This window comes from Psittacula echo (genome assembly GCF_963264785.1).
Source record: "Psittacula echo genome assembly, chromosome: 5".
Lineage (NCBI taxonomy): Eukaryota > Metazoa > Chordata > Aves > Psittaciformes > Psittacidae > Psittacula > Psittacula echo.
The window spans coordinates 90,174,001-90,186,739 of record NC_137739.1 but is presented as its reverse complement, the minus strand read 5'-3'; the positions used below and the strand labels follow the sequence as shown (position 1 = coordinate 90,186,739).

Genomic DNA, 12,739 nt, shown 5'->3' with positions numbered 1-12,739 from the left:
CTGTCGAGCCGGGAACCTCCCAGAACCGGTGGCACCACGCATGCGCGAGAGGGGGTAGGCGAGAGCGCGCGCGGAAGAGCATGCCGGCGGCAACCACGTAGCGAATGGCGCATGCGTGGAATGTACCACGGCAGTGCCGGGCGAGGGGGCGCGGTGCCTGTGGACCGGCAGACGCGCACGGCGGGGGGGGCAGCGGGACCGGGCCATGTGGAGGGACCGTGATCGGGTCCAGCCCCGCGCTGCCGCCGCCTCGCCCGGCCCGATACCACCCCCGGATAGCTCCGACACCGACCCGCGAGCGAGACGCCTCAACGTTTAATAAGAACCGGTACAAAAGTGTAAAACAGATCCGGGGGGGGTCTCCCGGGGCCGCTCTGGCCCGACCCGGCTGGGCTCGGCCCTACTTGAGGTCCATGAAGCGGATGTCCATGATGAGCAGGAAGTTCTTGGGCAGCGGGCGAGGTGCGGGCGAGAGCACGGTGAAGACCTGGCGCTCGGGGTCCACGCCTGTCACCACGATGAACCCGGCCACGCTCGTGCCCGAGATGCTGTCGTCGGGGCTGTCGGCAGTGCTGACGCTCAGCAGGTGGTGCACCATGTCCCGCCCCGGCGTCACCGGCACCAGCTTCAGCTGGTTGTCCTCCTGTGACATGCCCAGTGGCAGGCAGGAGTCCGGGATGGTGGGAGCCCCCACCTTGTAGATCTTGACGTCGGAGAACTTGACGTCGAAGGCGTGGGGGTAGAAGCAGCCACGGAAGCCATAGAAGTACTCACGGATGCGTTCATCCCGGCACTCCCGGCGGAAGTCCTTGGAGCGCTCCACCACGCCACCAGACTTGGGCAGCAGCACCGTGCGCACAAAGTGGGGCAGGTCCCTCTTGAGCTCGTTGTAGAGCCGCTCCTGGTCCAGCACCACCACCACATCCACCTCAAAGGCGGAGGCGGCGTGCACCAGCGCCTGGTAGCCAGAGCCCTTCACCCAGCCGCAGGTGTTGATGACGCAGCCACTGACCGAGGCGCGGCGGTTCACCTCGCAGCGCTGGTTGAACACGTCGGCCAGGCGGGACGTGATCTGCAGGGGGACACGGGCAGAGGGGTCAGGACACAGGCACCCACCGGGGGCACCCATGTCCTGAGTCGCTCCAGCACCACCCCCACCACCCTCAACACCCCAAAATCTCAATACCTGCAGCAGCACCACACGGAGAGAGCTCCATGGAGCACTCCTGCAGGGATGGCAGGAGGCCAGAGGCTGGGCCAGTCCCACTGCTCAGGGACACTGTGACCCTCCACTGTCCCCAGGACCCTTGGTTATGTGCTGCTGGGGCATCAGAGCCATGTCCAGTTCCTGGGCAGGCCCCTGCGATAAAATCCTTCACTCCCCCCTCAGCTGACAGCCCCAAGGGCCAGTTTCCTGGGCATGCAGCAGAAACCATTCCTAAATTGTTCTACAAGCACTTAAAGTACAGAGAGCTGCTTTTCTGCTCCGAGGGCTACCAGGACAAGGGTAGCACATGGCTATGGTGGCCTTCAGCCAAGCAGGGGCCTCCCTCACCAAACAGCAGCAGCAGGAAGATCCAGGGGGGACCCTACAGGGGTAGGATGCTGTGTGGTGACAGCCACCACGCTCAGGCTCACTCCAGCTCCCCACCAGAGTAATCAGACCATGGCTCCACCCACACCTGGCGCGCTCTCACCCAACAACCCTATGGGCCAAGCTGGTTCAATGCAACCCACGGCTCCAGCTTTACCCTCCACAATAACCTGTGGGGGGCCTGGCCAGGGGCTCGTGAGCAGCAAGAAGCTCAGTCACGGGCCCTCAGCTCTCCTACTCCAGGCTCCTCAAGGGACTTCTCCAGACCCTCCATCATTGCTGTTACACATCTCTGCTCTCCACCTTGGCACTCCCTACACCCCTGTGGAGCTGTGGCGCACACAAGTGGGCTCAGCGCTCGGGCAGGGACATGCCGCTATCCCGTGCGGTGGCAAAAGCAATGGGACAAACCCGCTCCAAACCAGGCCTGTCCCAGGCTGAGACCCCCGCGGGCGCTCCTGCCCTCACCTTGTTGTACAGTTTGATGTTGGTGCCAGGCGTGGTGGAGCCGAAGTGGTACACGAGCGGGGCCTGGAGGGAGAAGCCCTCCTCCACGTCGGCCGGCCGCTCGATGTAGAGTGCGCCCATGGTGCCGGGGATGGAGACAGAGCCCTGCCCCACATCCAGCTCCACGAAGGTGGGCCGGCGGCCCAGGCGCACGGCGTAGTTGAGCAGCAGGCGGCACACAGTGGACTTGCCCACGTCGGTGGGTCCCACCACCATGACACGGGGCCCACGCTCATCCTCGCGCTCTGCCTGGCGCCGCATCTGCTCCAGCGCTGTGTGCGTGTTGAGGTACAGCAACATCGGCGTGTCCTTGGACACGTAGGCCACCTCGGTGCGGCCGCTGAGCTGCACGGTGCAGCCGTGCCACGTGAACACGGCCACCTTGGCGCCGGCGTCGAACGTGAACTTCTTGTTGCGGGTGAGCTCGGTGCCGAACACCTCGGCCATGCCGCTGAGCAGCTCCATCTGCACCGTCTGCGACGCCTCCACCTCGAACCGCAGCTCCGTCTCCCGCTCCAGCTCGAACTTGGCCACTTGCTTCTTCTCCTCGCCGCTGTCGTCCGCCATGGCGCGACCCTCAGCGCTGCGGGAGGGCACCGGGTCGGGGTGAGCGGGGAAAGGCCGGGCCTGCCCCCAGCCCCTCCCGCCCGTTGCGGGCCTCCCCCGGGCTCAGCTCGTTGCCATGGCAGCACCGGTGCCCCCGCCCGCCCCCGAGCCCTCTTACCGGAGCCCCCGCGCTTCCTGGCCAGAGAGGCTGCGCCGGAAGTGATGTCAGAGCGGCGCGCCCCGCAGGGCGGGGGCAGCAGCGGCGCGGGTTGCCATGGCAGCCGCGCGGGGTGACGTGTAACGCATGGGCGGAGCCTGCCGCGGCGCGGGTGGTTTGCATCTCATTTGCATACAGGCCTCGGGCGCCCCCTCCCGCCTCCGTTACGTGTCGTTAGAGTGGGTCCCCATTGGTCGGCGCGGTCCTGACTCATTTGCATCTCATCTGCATGTCATTGGCTCACAGCGCCCCGCTCCGCCTGACTGCGGTGACCCCGCGGAGAGGGGGCGGGGGGTCCGAGGTGTCGCTGGGCACCGGCCGCGGCGCTGACGTCGCAGGTGCGGGCGGTGACGTCACGGCGCGGGATGAGTCACGGTGCCGTGATGCGGTCCCCGGGCACGCAGCGCCCCCCCCCCGCCCGGTGCCCGCCCCGGGGACAGCGACAACGGCGGCAGCGGGGACAGCGGTGAGCGGCTCCCGCCCCCCCCACCTCCCACAGCCCCCTCGAGCCCCCACCCCATCAGCCCCCCCCCCGGCACCCCAATTGTCCCCCTGGGACCCGCTGTATTACCTCCACTGGGACCCCCATTACCCTCCCTTAGGATGCCCAGTGTCGCCTCTTGGCACACGGTCCCCTTCCCGGGACCCCCAGTGTTCTCTCTCCGGGACACCCATTGTCCCCCTGGGACACCCCCCCGGGTCTCCAGGCCCTCTCAGGAGGAACCCCCGATCCTCTCCCCTGCCCCTCACTCCCTCGTTCCTCTGACACCCCCCACCGTGTCCCCCCCGGCGCTGCCCCGCACTGCTGTGAGGAGCTGCCGGGTCTCAGCTGCCGGCGGGGCTATGGGGGGCCCCGGCAGTGCCCTCCCTCACCGCCTCCCGTTAACCTCTCGCAGGCCGCCACCCCCTTTTCACCCTCCTGCTCCACGGAAGGACGGCCCTGGGCACTCTGCTGCGGTGCTTCCCCTGCGAGCGGCTCTGCGGGGGGGCCGCGGTGCCCCCCGGGGCGCTGCCGCCCGCCACGGGCCCCCCCCGCCGCCGCCGGCCCCCCCGCACGTTCCGCAGCTACCTGCCCCGCTCGCACCGCACCTACAGCTGCGTGCACTGCCGCGCTCACCTCGCCCGCCACGAGGAGCTCATCTCCAAGGTGCTCCCTCAGACCCCCGGGGCGGCCCTGGGGCTGTGAGCATCCCCCGGGGTGGTCCAGGGGCTGTGAGCTTCACCCCGTGGTGGCCCCGGGGCAGTCGGTGTCCCCCCGGTGCCCGTCTGCAGCACATGTACCCCGCGGGGTCCGCAGGGTGCTGAGCGTTGCCCCAGTGTCCCCAGGGCAGTCGATGTCTCCCCACGCTGGAGGGTGACCCCATGGTGCTCACATCGAGGTGTCCCCTGAGGTGTCTCACACGGTGATGCGGCAGGGGGGAACACGGGGTGTCAGGGTCTATGGGGCACAGCCAGTGACTCCCACTTGTCCCCGCAGTCATTCCAGGGCAGCCACGGCCGTGCCTACCTGTTCAACTCGGTGTGAGTACCGCGCACCGGGACGGCGGCCGGGGAGGGCAGAGGTGGTACAAGGCAGTGACCCAGGATGCTGTGCTGGCGGTGCCGGGCTGTGCCGGTGGTGCCGTGCCAATGGCACACGGCTCTCTCGGTGCAGGGTGAACGTGGGCTGTGGCCCTGCAGAGCAGCGGCTGCTGCTGACGGGGCTGCACTCAGTGGCCGATATCTTCTGCCAGAGCTGCAAAACCACCCTGGGCTGGAAATATGTGAGTGACCTGTGACTGGGTACCCAGACCCCTGCCCTACACCCTGACCCCTGCTCTGGTCACCCCAACCCCTGCCCCACACCCCAACCCTGCTCTGCACCCTGACCACTGCTCCTGAACCCTAATCCAGACCCTGCACCCCGACCCTTGCTCCAGTCACCCCAACCTCTGCCCCGCACCCTAACCCTGCCCGGGTACCCGAACCCCTACTCTTCATCATAACCCCCGGCTGTGGCTCCCCCTGGGCACCCTGCAGCCACGGTGAGGGCAGCCCCTGGGCATCCCCCACCCCGGCCTGGGGTCCCCCTTGGGCACGGGGGTCTCACATACCCCCCCCAGGAACAGGCCTTCGAGAGCAGCCAGAAGTACAAGGAGGGGAAGTTCATCATCGAGATGTCCCACATGGTGAAGGAGAACGGCTGGGACTGAGTGTGGGGGGGGTACCCCCAGCACCACCCATGGTGGGTGCTGGCAGCAGGTGCCCATCGCCCCCCCTCCCGGGTGCAGCCGCTGCCTCGGGGCTTTTCTAGGGCAATAAAAGCTTTTTTTGTAGGAGGGTGGGAGGTGTCAGCCCCCCCGCTCAGCCCAGGGGGGAACCCCATAGCCCCCAAAGTGCCCCGCCCCCCCGGGCTGCCCCTATCCCCTCCCCATGCAGGCACCGCGCAGAGCTCAGGGCTTTTATTGGGGGTCAGAGCTGGTGGGGAAACTGAGGCACGGGGACACACCCCCCATAGTGCTCTGTGGGGCTGGGGGTGAAGAGTGAGGAGATGGGGAAGGAAAGGGGGAGGATGGGGGAAAAAGAGGAAGACAGGGAGAAAAGGAACCGGGGAGGAGGACGGAGGGAGGGAAGGAGGTAGCAAGGGAAAATAGGGAAGAATGGGGCTGGAGAGTGCTTGGAAGTAAGAAGGGAGGGAAAAAGGAAAGAGAGGAGAGATGGAGGGACAAGGAACAGAGGGAGGGAAAAGAAAGAAAGAGGAAGGCAGAGACGGAGGGATGGGAGGAAGGAAAAAGGGACAATGGGGAGATGGAAGAGGGGCTGGAGGGAAGGAGGCAGAGAGGGACCGAGGGAAGGATGGATGGAGAGGAGGAAGCAGGGAGGGATGGATGGAGGGACGGGGGGTCAGGGCGGGGGGTCGCTGAGGCGGCCCATGAAGACGGGGACGTCCGCGCTGTCGTGCCAGAGGAGGAAGAGGAAGGGGCGCAGCGCCTCCAGAAGCGGAGCCGAGCGCGCCACCGACGTGGCCATGGCCCCCGCGGCCTCCACGCCCGCCTCGTCCAGCGCCAGCACCGCGCGGTGCCGCGCAGCGTCCACGGCCACCGCTGCGCCCCGCGCCAGCCCGCACAGCTCCGCGTCCAGGAACAGCCCGAAGTCTGCGGGGAAGGGCGGCGTGGAGACACCACGGGGGGAACAGGGGGCGTCAGGGGCAATGGGGAGGCCCAATGGGACGTGGGGGACAGCAGAGACAGGGAGGTGATGCGGGGACGCTGGGGACAAGGGGGACATGAAGGGCACTGGGAGCCATGGGGCGCATAAGGGGTGGTGGGGATGTGAGGGAGAGCAGGGATACCGGGGGACACCAAAGGTACGGGGTCCCTGGGATGCTGGGGAGCACTGGGAATACTGGGCTCGTTGGGGTCCCTGGGGATGCCGGCAGCACCCGGGGCACTGAGGAATACGGGGGACACGACCGGGGCTGGTGGCGTCACCGCATGACGTCAGCGCGCTCACCCATGTCGTGCACCAGCGGCACCACGTCCAGGGGCACGTCGAGGCGCACGCGCGGCAGCGCGAGGGCGGTGGCGCGGGGGGGGGTGCGGGCCGCGCGCCGGAGCAGGCGCAGCAGCGCGGGGGGGTCCAGCGCGCGCTCCAGCGCTCCCAGCGGCCCCAGCGGCAGCAGCAGCACCAGGCTCAGCCCCCCCCGCAGCGCCAAACGGCCAACCTGCGGCAGGGGGGAGCCCGCACAGTGAGACACGGACCGGGGTGGGACAGCCCCGAGGGAGACACAAACCGTGTGAGACACAAACCGTGTGAGACACAAACCGTGTGAGACACAAACCGTGAGACAGCCCCGTGTGTGACATCCCCCCAGTGACACCCCCCACAGTGAGTACACACCCCCCGGGAGACACCCCCCCAGTGACTCCCCCCGTGATACCCCCCATAATACCCCCAGTGACACCCCGGGACATCCCCCAGGACACCCCTGCACCCCGAAACATGGAGACCCCCAGTGATACCCGTGGGACCTTGAAACACAGAAAGCCCCGGTGACTCCACAGTGCCATTGCAGCCTGGCCCTCCCACAGTGACACCGCAGGGACAGCACAGCTCAGCACCCCTCCAGTGCCACAGCAGCGATGTTACAGCCCGCACCCCGGCTCTCTCCCAGCCACTGGGGGTACCTGGACCTGCAGCTGAGGGTCAATGAAAGAGGCCACCGGGTACTTCTTGCTGGTCATGGTGGGCACCAGGAGCGGGGGGTGCCCGGGGCGCAGGAAGGGCAGCGGCACCGTCTGCTTCACATCGAGCGGCGTGTGCCAGGCGGCTGCAGGGACACGGCATCAGGAATGGAACGGGCCCAGTGGGATGCAGGGGTGACCACGGGATCAGCTGCTCACCAGATCCCAGGCAGATACAAAGAGCCATAGAATGGTTTGGGCTGGAAGGGACCTTAAAGCTCCTCCAGCTCCAACCCCTGCCACGGGCAGGGACCCCTTCCACTGGAGCAGCTTGCTCCAAGCCCCTGTGTCCAACCTGGCCTTGAACACTGCCAGGGATGGGGCAGCCACAGCTTCTCTGGGCACCCTGGGCCAGCGCCTCAGCACCCTCACAGGGAAGAGCTTCTGCCTAAGAGCTCATCTCAGTCTCCCCTCGGGCAGGTTCAAGCCGTTCCCCTTGGCCTGTCCCTACAGGCCCTTGTCCCAAGCCCCTCTCCAGGTTTCCTGCAGCCCCTTTAGGCACTGGAGCTGCTCTCAGGTCTCCCCTTCAGGAGCCTTCTCTTCTCCAGGCTGCCCCAGCCCAGCTCTCTCAGCCTGGCTCCAGAGCAGAGCTGCTCCAGCCCTCGCAGCATCTCCATGACCTCCTCTGGACTCGCTCCAGCAGCTCCACGTCCCTCTTGTGCTGCTGCCCCGGCACAATGGACGTGGATCTGCTCGATCCCAGAACCAATCCCATCCCGGGCCGTACCCTGCAGATGCACAGCGCTGAGCAGCACCAGCTGGGGCTCGGGAGGCAGCGTGGACAGGAGCTCCGGCAGCAGCCCCCGGCTGGCCTCGCGCACCCAGGCGTTGATGTGCTGCAGATCCAGGCTCTCGTTGCCGGTCAGCGCCCGCGGGCGGGTGTTGTAGAAGTGCCAGGACTCATTGAGGAAGCGGGTCCGGAGGTGCAGGTCTGCCCGGCGGCACGGCTGGTGTCAGCCTGCGCCCGCACCCCCAGCACCCCTGGCACCCCCCGGCACCCCGCTCACCTGGGTGGTGGAAGATCTGAGCAGCAGAGAAGAGTCCAGGCGCGGTACTGAGGAGCCGCAGGGCGCTGTGCACGCAGCCCAGCCCTGGGGGGTAAGCCAGAACGGCGGCCAGGCGCTCTCGGGTCTCACCACGGGCGCCTGCAGGCACAGGGCAGGCTCAGCACCGCACCCATGGGGCACCCGGGCTGGCACGGCCGCGGTGCTGGCGCCTCACCCAGCAGAAGGTGCGAGAGCCCCATGGCCACGGTGATGGGGGAGAAGAGCAGGTTGGCCTCGGGCCGCGCAGCCTCTGCCATGCGCTGGTAGAACCGGAGGGCGAAGGTGGCCACTGCCTCAGACACGGCCGCTCGCTGCTCCTCCGTGGGCTTCCCGCAGTCCTCGACCGGCTCCTCGTCCCCGGGGCACGGCGGGGCACCGGGGCCGGGACTGTCGCTGGTGCTGCTGGGTGCTGGAGCTGCGGTGCTCCCGCTGGCGGTGGTGCCCGGCTCCATGGGTGCCCCCTCGGGCGCTGCGGGGCTGGGGGGATCTGTGGCCTCGGGGGGGGCAGCCAGGGCAGGCAGCAGCTCGGGGTGCGCTTGGGGGGGCAGGACGGGGGGCCCCGCGTCCCCCCGTGGCGTGGGGACAGGACGGGGCGGTACCGACGGCAGCAGGGACTGTCTGAGCAGCTTCGGTGCGCTGGGAGAGGTCTCCGGTGCGGGCACCTGTGCACGAGGACCTGGGTGAGGTGGGCACGGAGGCACCCGGGGGGTCAGGTAAGGGAAGCTTGTGTCCCAAGGCCAGACTTACCAGCGTGACAGTGGCCGTGGCTGTGGCCAGCAGCCACACGAGGGGCAGGCAGAGCATCGTGGTGGGCATCCTGGTGGGCAGGTATGGGTCAAGGGCACCCAGCACCCCCACTCCAGCTCCCAGCCTTGGCACCCGACACGCTTCCACCCTTCTGCACCCTGCACCCCCGTTCCCTGCACTCCCATTCCTTCACCCCATCCCGGGGTACCCCGGTCTGACCCACGGGATGCGGGGGACAGGAGGGGGCAGTTCCCTGGGCCCACCTGGGTGCCGGCGGGTCGGAGCCCGGCGGGTCCGGCCGGCGCGGGGGGATGTGCCCGGGTCCGGCCTGGCCTGGTTAAAGATTAAGGAGCTGCCGGCACTTCCCGTAAATCATCCGGGGGGGGGGGGGTGGGCAGGCGCAGGCGCCCGGGGCAGGATGCGGCCCCCCTTCCAGTCCCACGCTGCTGCAGTGCTGGAGGACCAGCCCCTGGGGCCGGCTCCCTTTGGGAGGTGGGGTGCTCTGGCGACCCAGGTACCCCCGTATAACCCTGTGGTGATGAGGGGCAGTGTATCCACCCAACTGCCCACTTTCCATGACCCCTGTGGTGACAAGGGTCAGTCTAGCCTCTCAACTGTCCCCTATCTATGACCCCTGTGGTGACAAGGGGCAGTTTAGCCATCCAATTGCCCAACCTCTATGACCCGTGTGGTGTTCAAGCTCCAGCTCAAGCTCCCCAACCTTGTCCTCTGTGATCAAGGGGATGGAGTCCCCACGGAGCCTTCTCACCCTAGAACTAGGAAGACACAACCTCCTGCCCCTGGGCAGTCAGCTGTGGGGCAGGCTGCTCTCGCCACACCTCCGAGCAAGCCCTGGGGCACGGACACCTCTGAGTGCACCCCTGCCAGCGCAGCCATGCCCATGGCCATGTGGGGCAGGTCTGGCCTCTCACTGCAGACTCCAGTGACACCCGGGTGCCCAAGGCTTGCCTGGCCCCTCATCACCCCGTCTTTATTGCCGCGGGCTGCCCAAGGTCCCGCCCATAACTTCCGTGGCGCGGGGCGTGTCCCGGTGAAGCCCCGCCCACCGGCATTGGTCATCGCTGACCATGGCTGCGAGGATCGCCAAGGTGCGTGTGACACCGGGGGCACCGGGGGCTGGACGGGGCTGCGGGCCTGTGGCGGGACAGCAGTTTTGGTCTTGGTGTCAGCACCGAGCGGTGCCAGCACCGCGGGAAGGGGTGGCGGAGGGATGAGGGGTTCCGGTATCGGGGTGCAGGGATGCAGTCGGTGTTGGAGGCGGGTGCAGAGAGGCGGGGGGCCCCCGGGCAGTACCGGGGCAAAGGGTCTCCGGTGCAGGGGGTACAGGGGATGCCGGTGCCGGTTGAAGCCAATCCAACCCCGCCGGGAGCGCCGCGCTCCGGTTTCGTTTCCCTGGCGGGAGCGGCTCCGCGGCGGGGCGGGGCTTTGCTGTGGCCCCCCCCATTGGGGGAACGTGGCGTGGCCAAGCGCTTCGGCTCCGCCCCTAGAGGCGGGTCTCGCCCATAGGGGCGTGTCCCGAGGAGCGGCCCCGCCAATGGGAGCGCGCCTCTGATGGAAGCCCCGCCGCTAGGGGCGTGTCCGGTCTGACCCCGCCCGTTTCCCGCCCCGCAGGAGCTGGAGGAGGCGCGGCTCTGGGGCGGGGCCCGCGAGGTGCGGCCGCTGGACGGGAACGTGCTGCGATGGGGGGGGCTCCTGCTGCCGGTGCGGACCCTGGGGGGCAATCCGGGGGGGAGCCCGGAGTGGAGGGTGGCCCCTGTGGACGTGGGGGATTGGGGTTCCCCTGGGGTCTCCACGGGTATCCCTGGGAGGGCAGCATGGGGTGGGGGGGACACCATAGTGGGGGACCGGGGGCACGGGGCTGGGGTTCCCCTCCTGCGGGCTCAGGCTGAGGGAGGTCTCCACGGAGAGCACAGGAGATCACGGCTGGGACAGGGTCCTCCCCGATGGGTGCTGTGACGGCGGGGTGCTGATGTGTGCCCCCCATCACCGAGGCAGAACAACCCTCCGTACAACGCCGGCGCTTTCCGATTCGAGCTGACCTTCTCGCCCCACCACCCCCTGTCCCCGCCCCGCGCCAGGCTCTGCACCAGCATCTACCACCCCGGCGTGGACGCCGAGGGCCACGTGTGCCAGCCCCTCACCTCCACCCAGCATTGGGTGCCCAGCACCCGCGCCACACAAGGTGGGCACCCCGGGGGTGTCGGGGGCACGGCACGGGGGTTGCCCGGGGAGTGCCCGCCCTGACCGACCCCCCGGTGCCCGTAGTGCTGCAGGACCTGCTGCTGCTGCTGGACAGCCCGGACCCGCAGCGGGTGCTGCGGCAGGACCTGGCCCGGGAGCTGCGGGAGCGGCCCGAGCTGTTCCATCGCCGAGCGGAGGAGCACGCGCGGCGGCACGCGGAGCCGCGGCCGGAGCCCTGAGACCGCTCCGGGGCTTCACCTTTATGTGGGCTCATAAAGGTTCTCCTGCTCCTGCACTGGCCCCACAGGGTCTCACTTGGGGGGAGGGAGGCACCGGGGGGTGTTAGTAGGGCTGTGAGCACACAGGAGACGAGGCCACCGCAGCTCATCCATCACCACAGCCTTTACTGGTGGGGACCGCAGCAGGGGGGTGTCCCGGGTGGGGGCCGTGGGGATCCCGCTCAGCGCTTCTTGGTCTTCACCAGCCCCTTGGCCACAAGGCAGCGGTACAGCTCCTGCAGGTACGTGTAGACGCACTTGGCGTCGGGCACCGCCATTCGCACCATGTCCTCCACGTCCAGCAGCGGGGCGCAGCCTGCCCGCTCCCTGCGGGCACACGGGGTCAGCCAGGGCCACCCGCCCGTGCAGGGCGTGCCGGGGCAGGGGCTGCTCTCACTCACTCGGCGGTGGCGAAGGCCACGGTGAAGTTGTGGCGCCGCGCGCCTGGCTCCAGGCTGCCGTAGTCGAAGGCGTCGGGGAAGAAGCTGTGCAGGAGCGCGCAGAAGGCCAGGCCGCTGCCCCAGCTCCCCGAGAAGTTCTGCACGTCCACGTGCTGCCACGGGTGGAGGGGTCAGGCTGCCCCACACTGCCCCACGGCTGCCCCACAGCTGCCCCATGGCGTCGCCCCTGTTCTCACCTCGTAGCCGCGGGTCCTCACGCGGCACCACTCCAGCAGCATCGCCTTCACTGTGGCCGTGCCCCCCGCCCGCTTCAGGTGTGGGGCTGGCCCCGTGGCTGCCCTGTGGGCAATGCCAGGCGCCATGGAGCACCCCACACTCCCTACATCACCCCCCTAGTACGCCCGCTGACACATTGCCTCATGGCACCCTCAACCCTCCTGCACCTGCCATTTGCACATGGCCCCAGTCTCCCCATGCGCTCTACTGCCCCATGCCTCCCCTGCCCCTCCCAGTCCTCCCATACCCCCCCATTGCCACATGGCCCCCCAGTGCCTCTCCTGTCCCATGGCCTCCATTCCTCTGTGGCCCTCACTACCCCATGTCCCTCCTGTATGCCTTTGCCCCCTGTCCCGCCATAGGGCCAGTCCCCTCTCACCCTCCGAACTTCTCCAGGATGGCGCTGCGCCCGTGGGCCCGGGTGCTCGAACGTGGCCGACCCACGGCCCCCTCCAGCCTTGGTCTCTGCCCCACCGGCCCAGGGGGCACCTTGCCCCGCGGCCCCCCCGTTGGAGCACCCCTGAGGGTACATGTATGGGTGCACATGGGGTGCTCTGCAGTGGGGCTGGGTGGTGGTGCACCCATGGGGCTGTGCCACCCCTGCCCACACTCACCTCTCGCTGCCCCCCAAGCCCTCGGTTGTGCCAGCTGCAGAGGACAGAGGAAGGGTTGTGGAGGGAGGGGGCACCAGGGGGTGGGGAC

General features: G+C 68.4%; 4 protein-coding genes across 4 annotated transcripts; 2 read left to right on the top strand and 2 right to left on the bottom strand.

Moving 5' to 3' along the window:
* Window positions 1-300: 300 nt before the first annotated feature.
* On the bottom strand, window positions 301-2,990 carry CLP1 (cleavage factor polyribonucleotide kinase subunit 1). The gene is made up of 3 exons (XM_080618883.1): window positions 2,826-2,990; window positions 2,063-2,684; window positions 301-1,072 (listed from the first exon to the last, which is right to left on the bottom strand). Exons 2-3 carry the CDS (start codon window positions 2,666-2,668, stop codon window positions 401-403), a joined length of 1,278 nt encoding a protein of 425 aa, XP_080475009.1. The 5' UTR covers window positions 2,669-2,684; window positions 2,826-2,990; the 3' UTR covers window positions 301-400.
* Window positions 2,952-5,056, top strand: YPEL4 (yippee like 4; the record flags this gene model as incomplete). The annotated part of the gene is made up of 7 exons (XM_080618406.1): window positions 2,952-3,043; window positions 3,111-3,330; window positions 3,572-3,671; window positions 3,761-4,011; window positions 4,342-4,385; window positions 4,519-4,627; window positions 4,967-5,056. 7 exons carry the CDS (start codon window positions 2,952-2,954, stop codon window positions 5,054-5,056), a joined length of 906 nt encoding a protein of 301 aa, XP_080474532.1.
* Window positions 5,057-5,384: 328 nt separating this feature from the next.
* Window positions 5,385-9,196, bottom strand: SERPING1 (serpin family G member 1). The gene is made up of 8 exons (XM_080618405.1): window positions 9,144-9,196; window positions 8,881-8,950; window positions 8,309-8,795; window positions 8,095-8,232; window positions 7,815-8,018; window positions 7,031-7,173; window positions 6,357-6,567; window positions 5,385-5,998 (listed from the first exon to the last, which is right to left on the bottom strand). The coding sequence occupies exons 2-8, from the start codon at window positions 8,947-8,949 to the stop codon at window positions 5,748-5,750; spliced, it is 1,503 nt and encodes a 500-aa protein (XP_080474531.1). The 5' UTR covers window position 8,950; window positions 9,144-9,196; the 3' UTR covers window positions 5,385-5,747.
* Window positions 9,197-9,953: 757 nt separating this feature from the next.
* Window positions 9,954-11,321, top strand: UBE2L6 (ubiquitin conjugating enzyme E2 L6; the record flags this gene model as incomplete). Its single annotated transcript, XM_080619232.1, has 4 exons — window positions 9,954-9,989; window positions 10,513-10,602; window positions 10,897-11,083; window positions 11,167-11,321. The coding sequence occupies exons 1-4, from the start codon at window positions 9,969-9,971 to the stop codon at window positions 11,319-11,321; spliced, it is 453 nt and encodes a 150-aa protein (XP_080475358.1). The 5' UTR covers window positions 9,954-9,968.
* Between the last annotated feature and the right edge of the window lie 1,418 nt (window positions 11,322-12,739).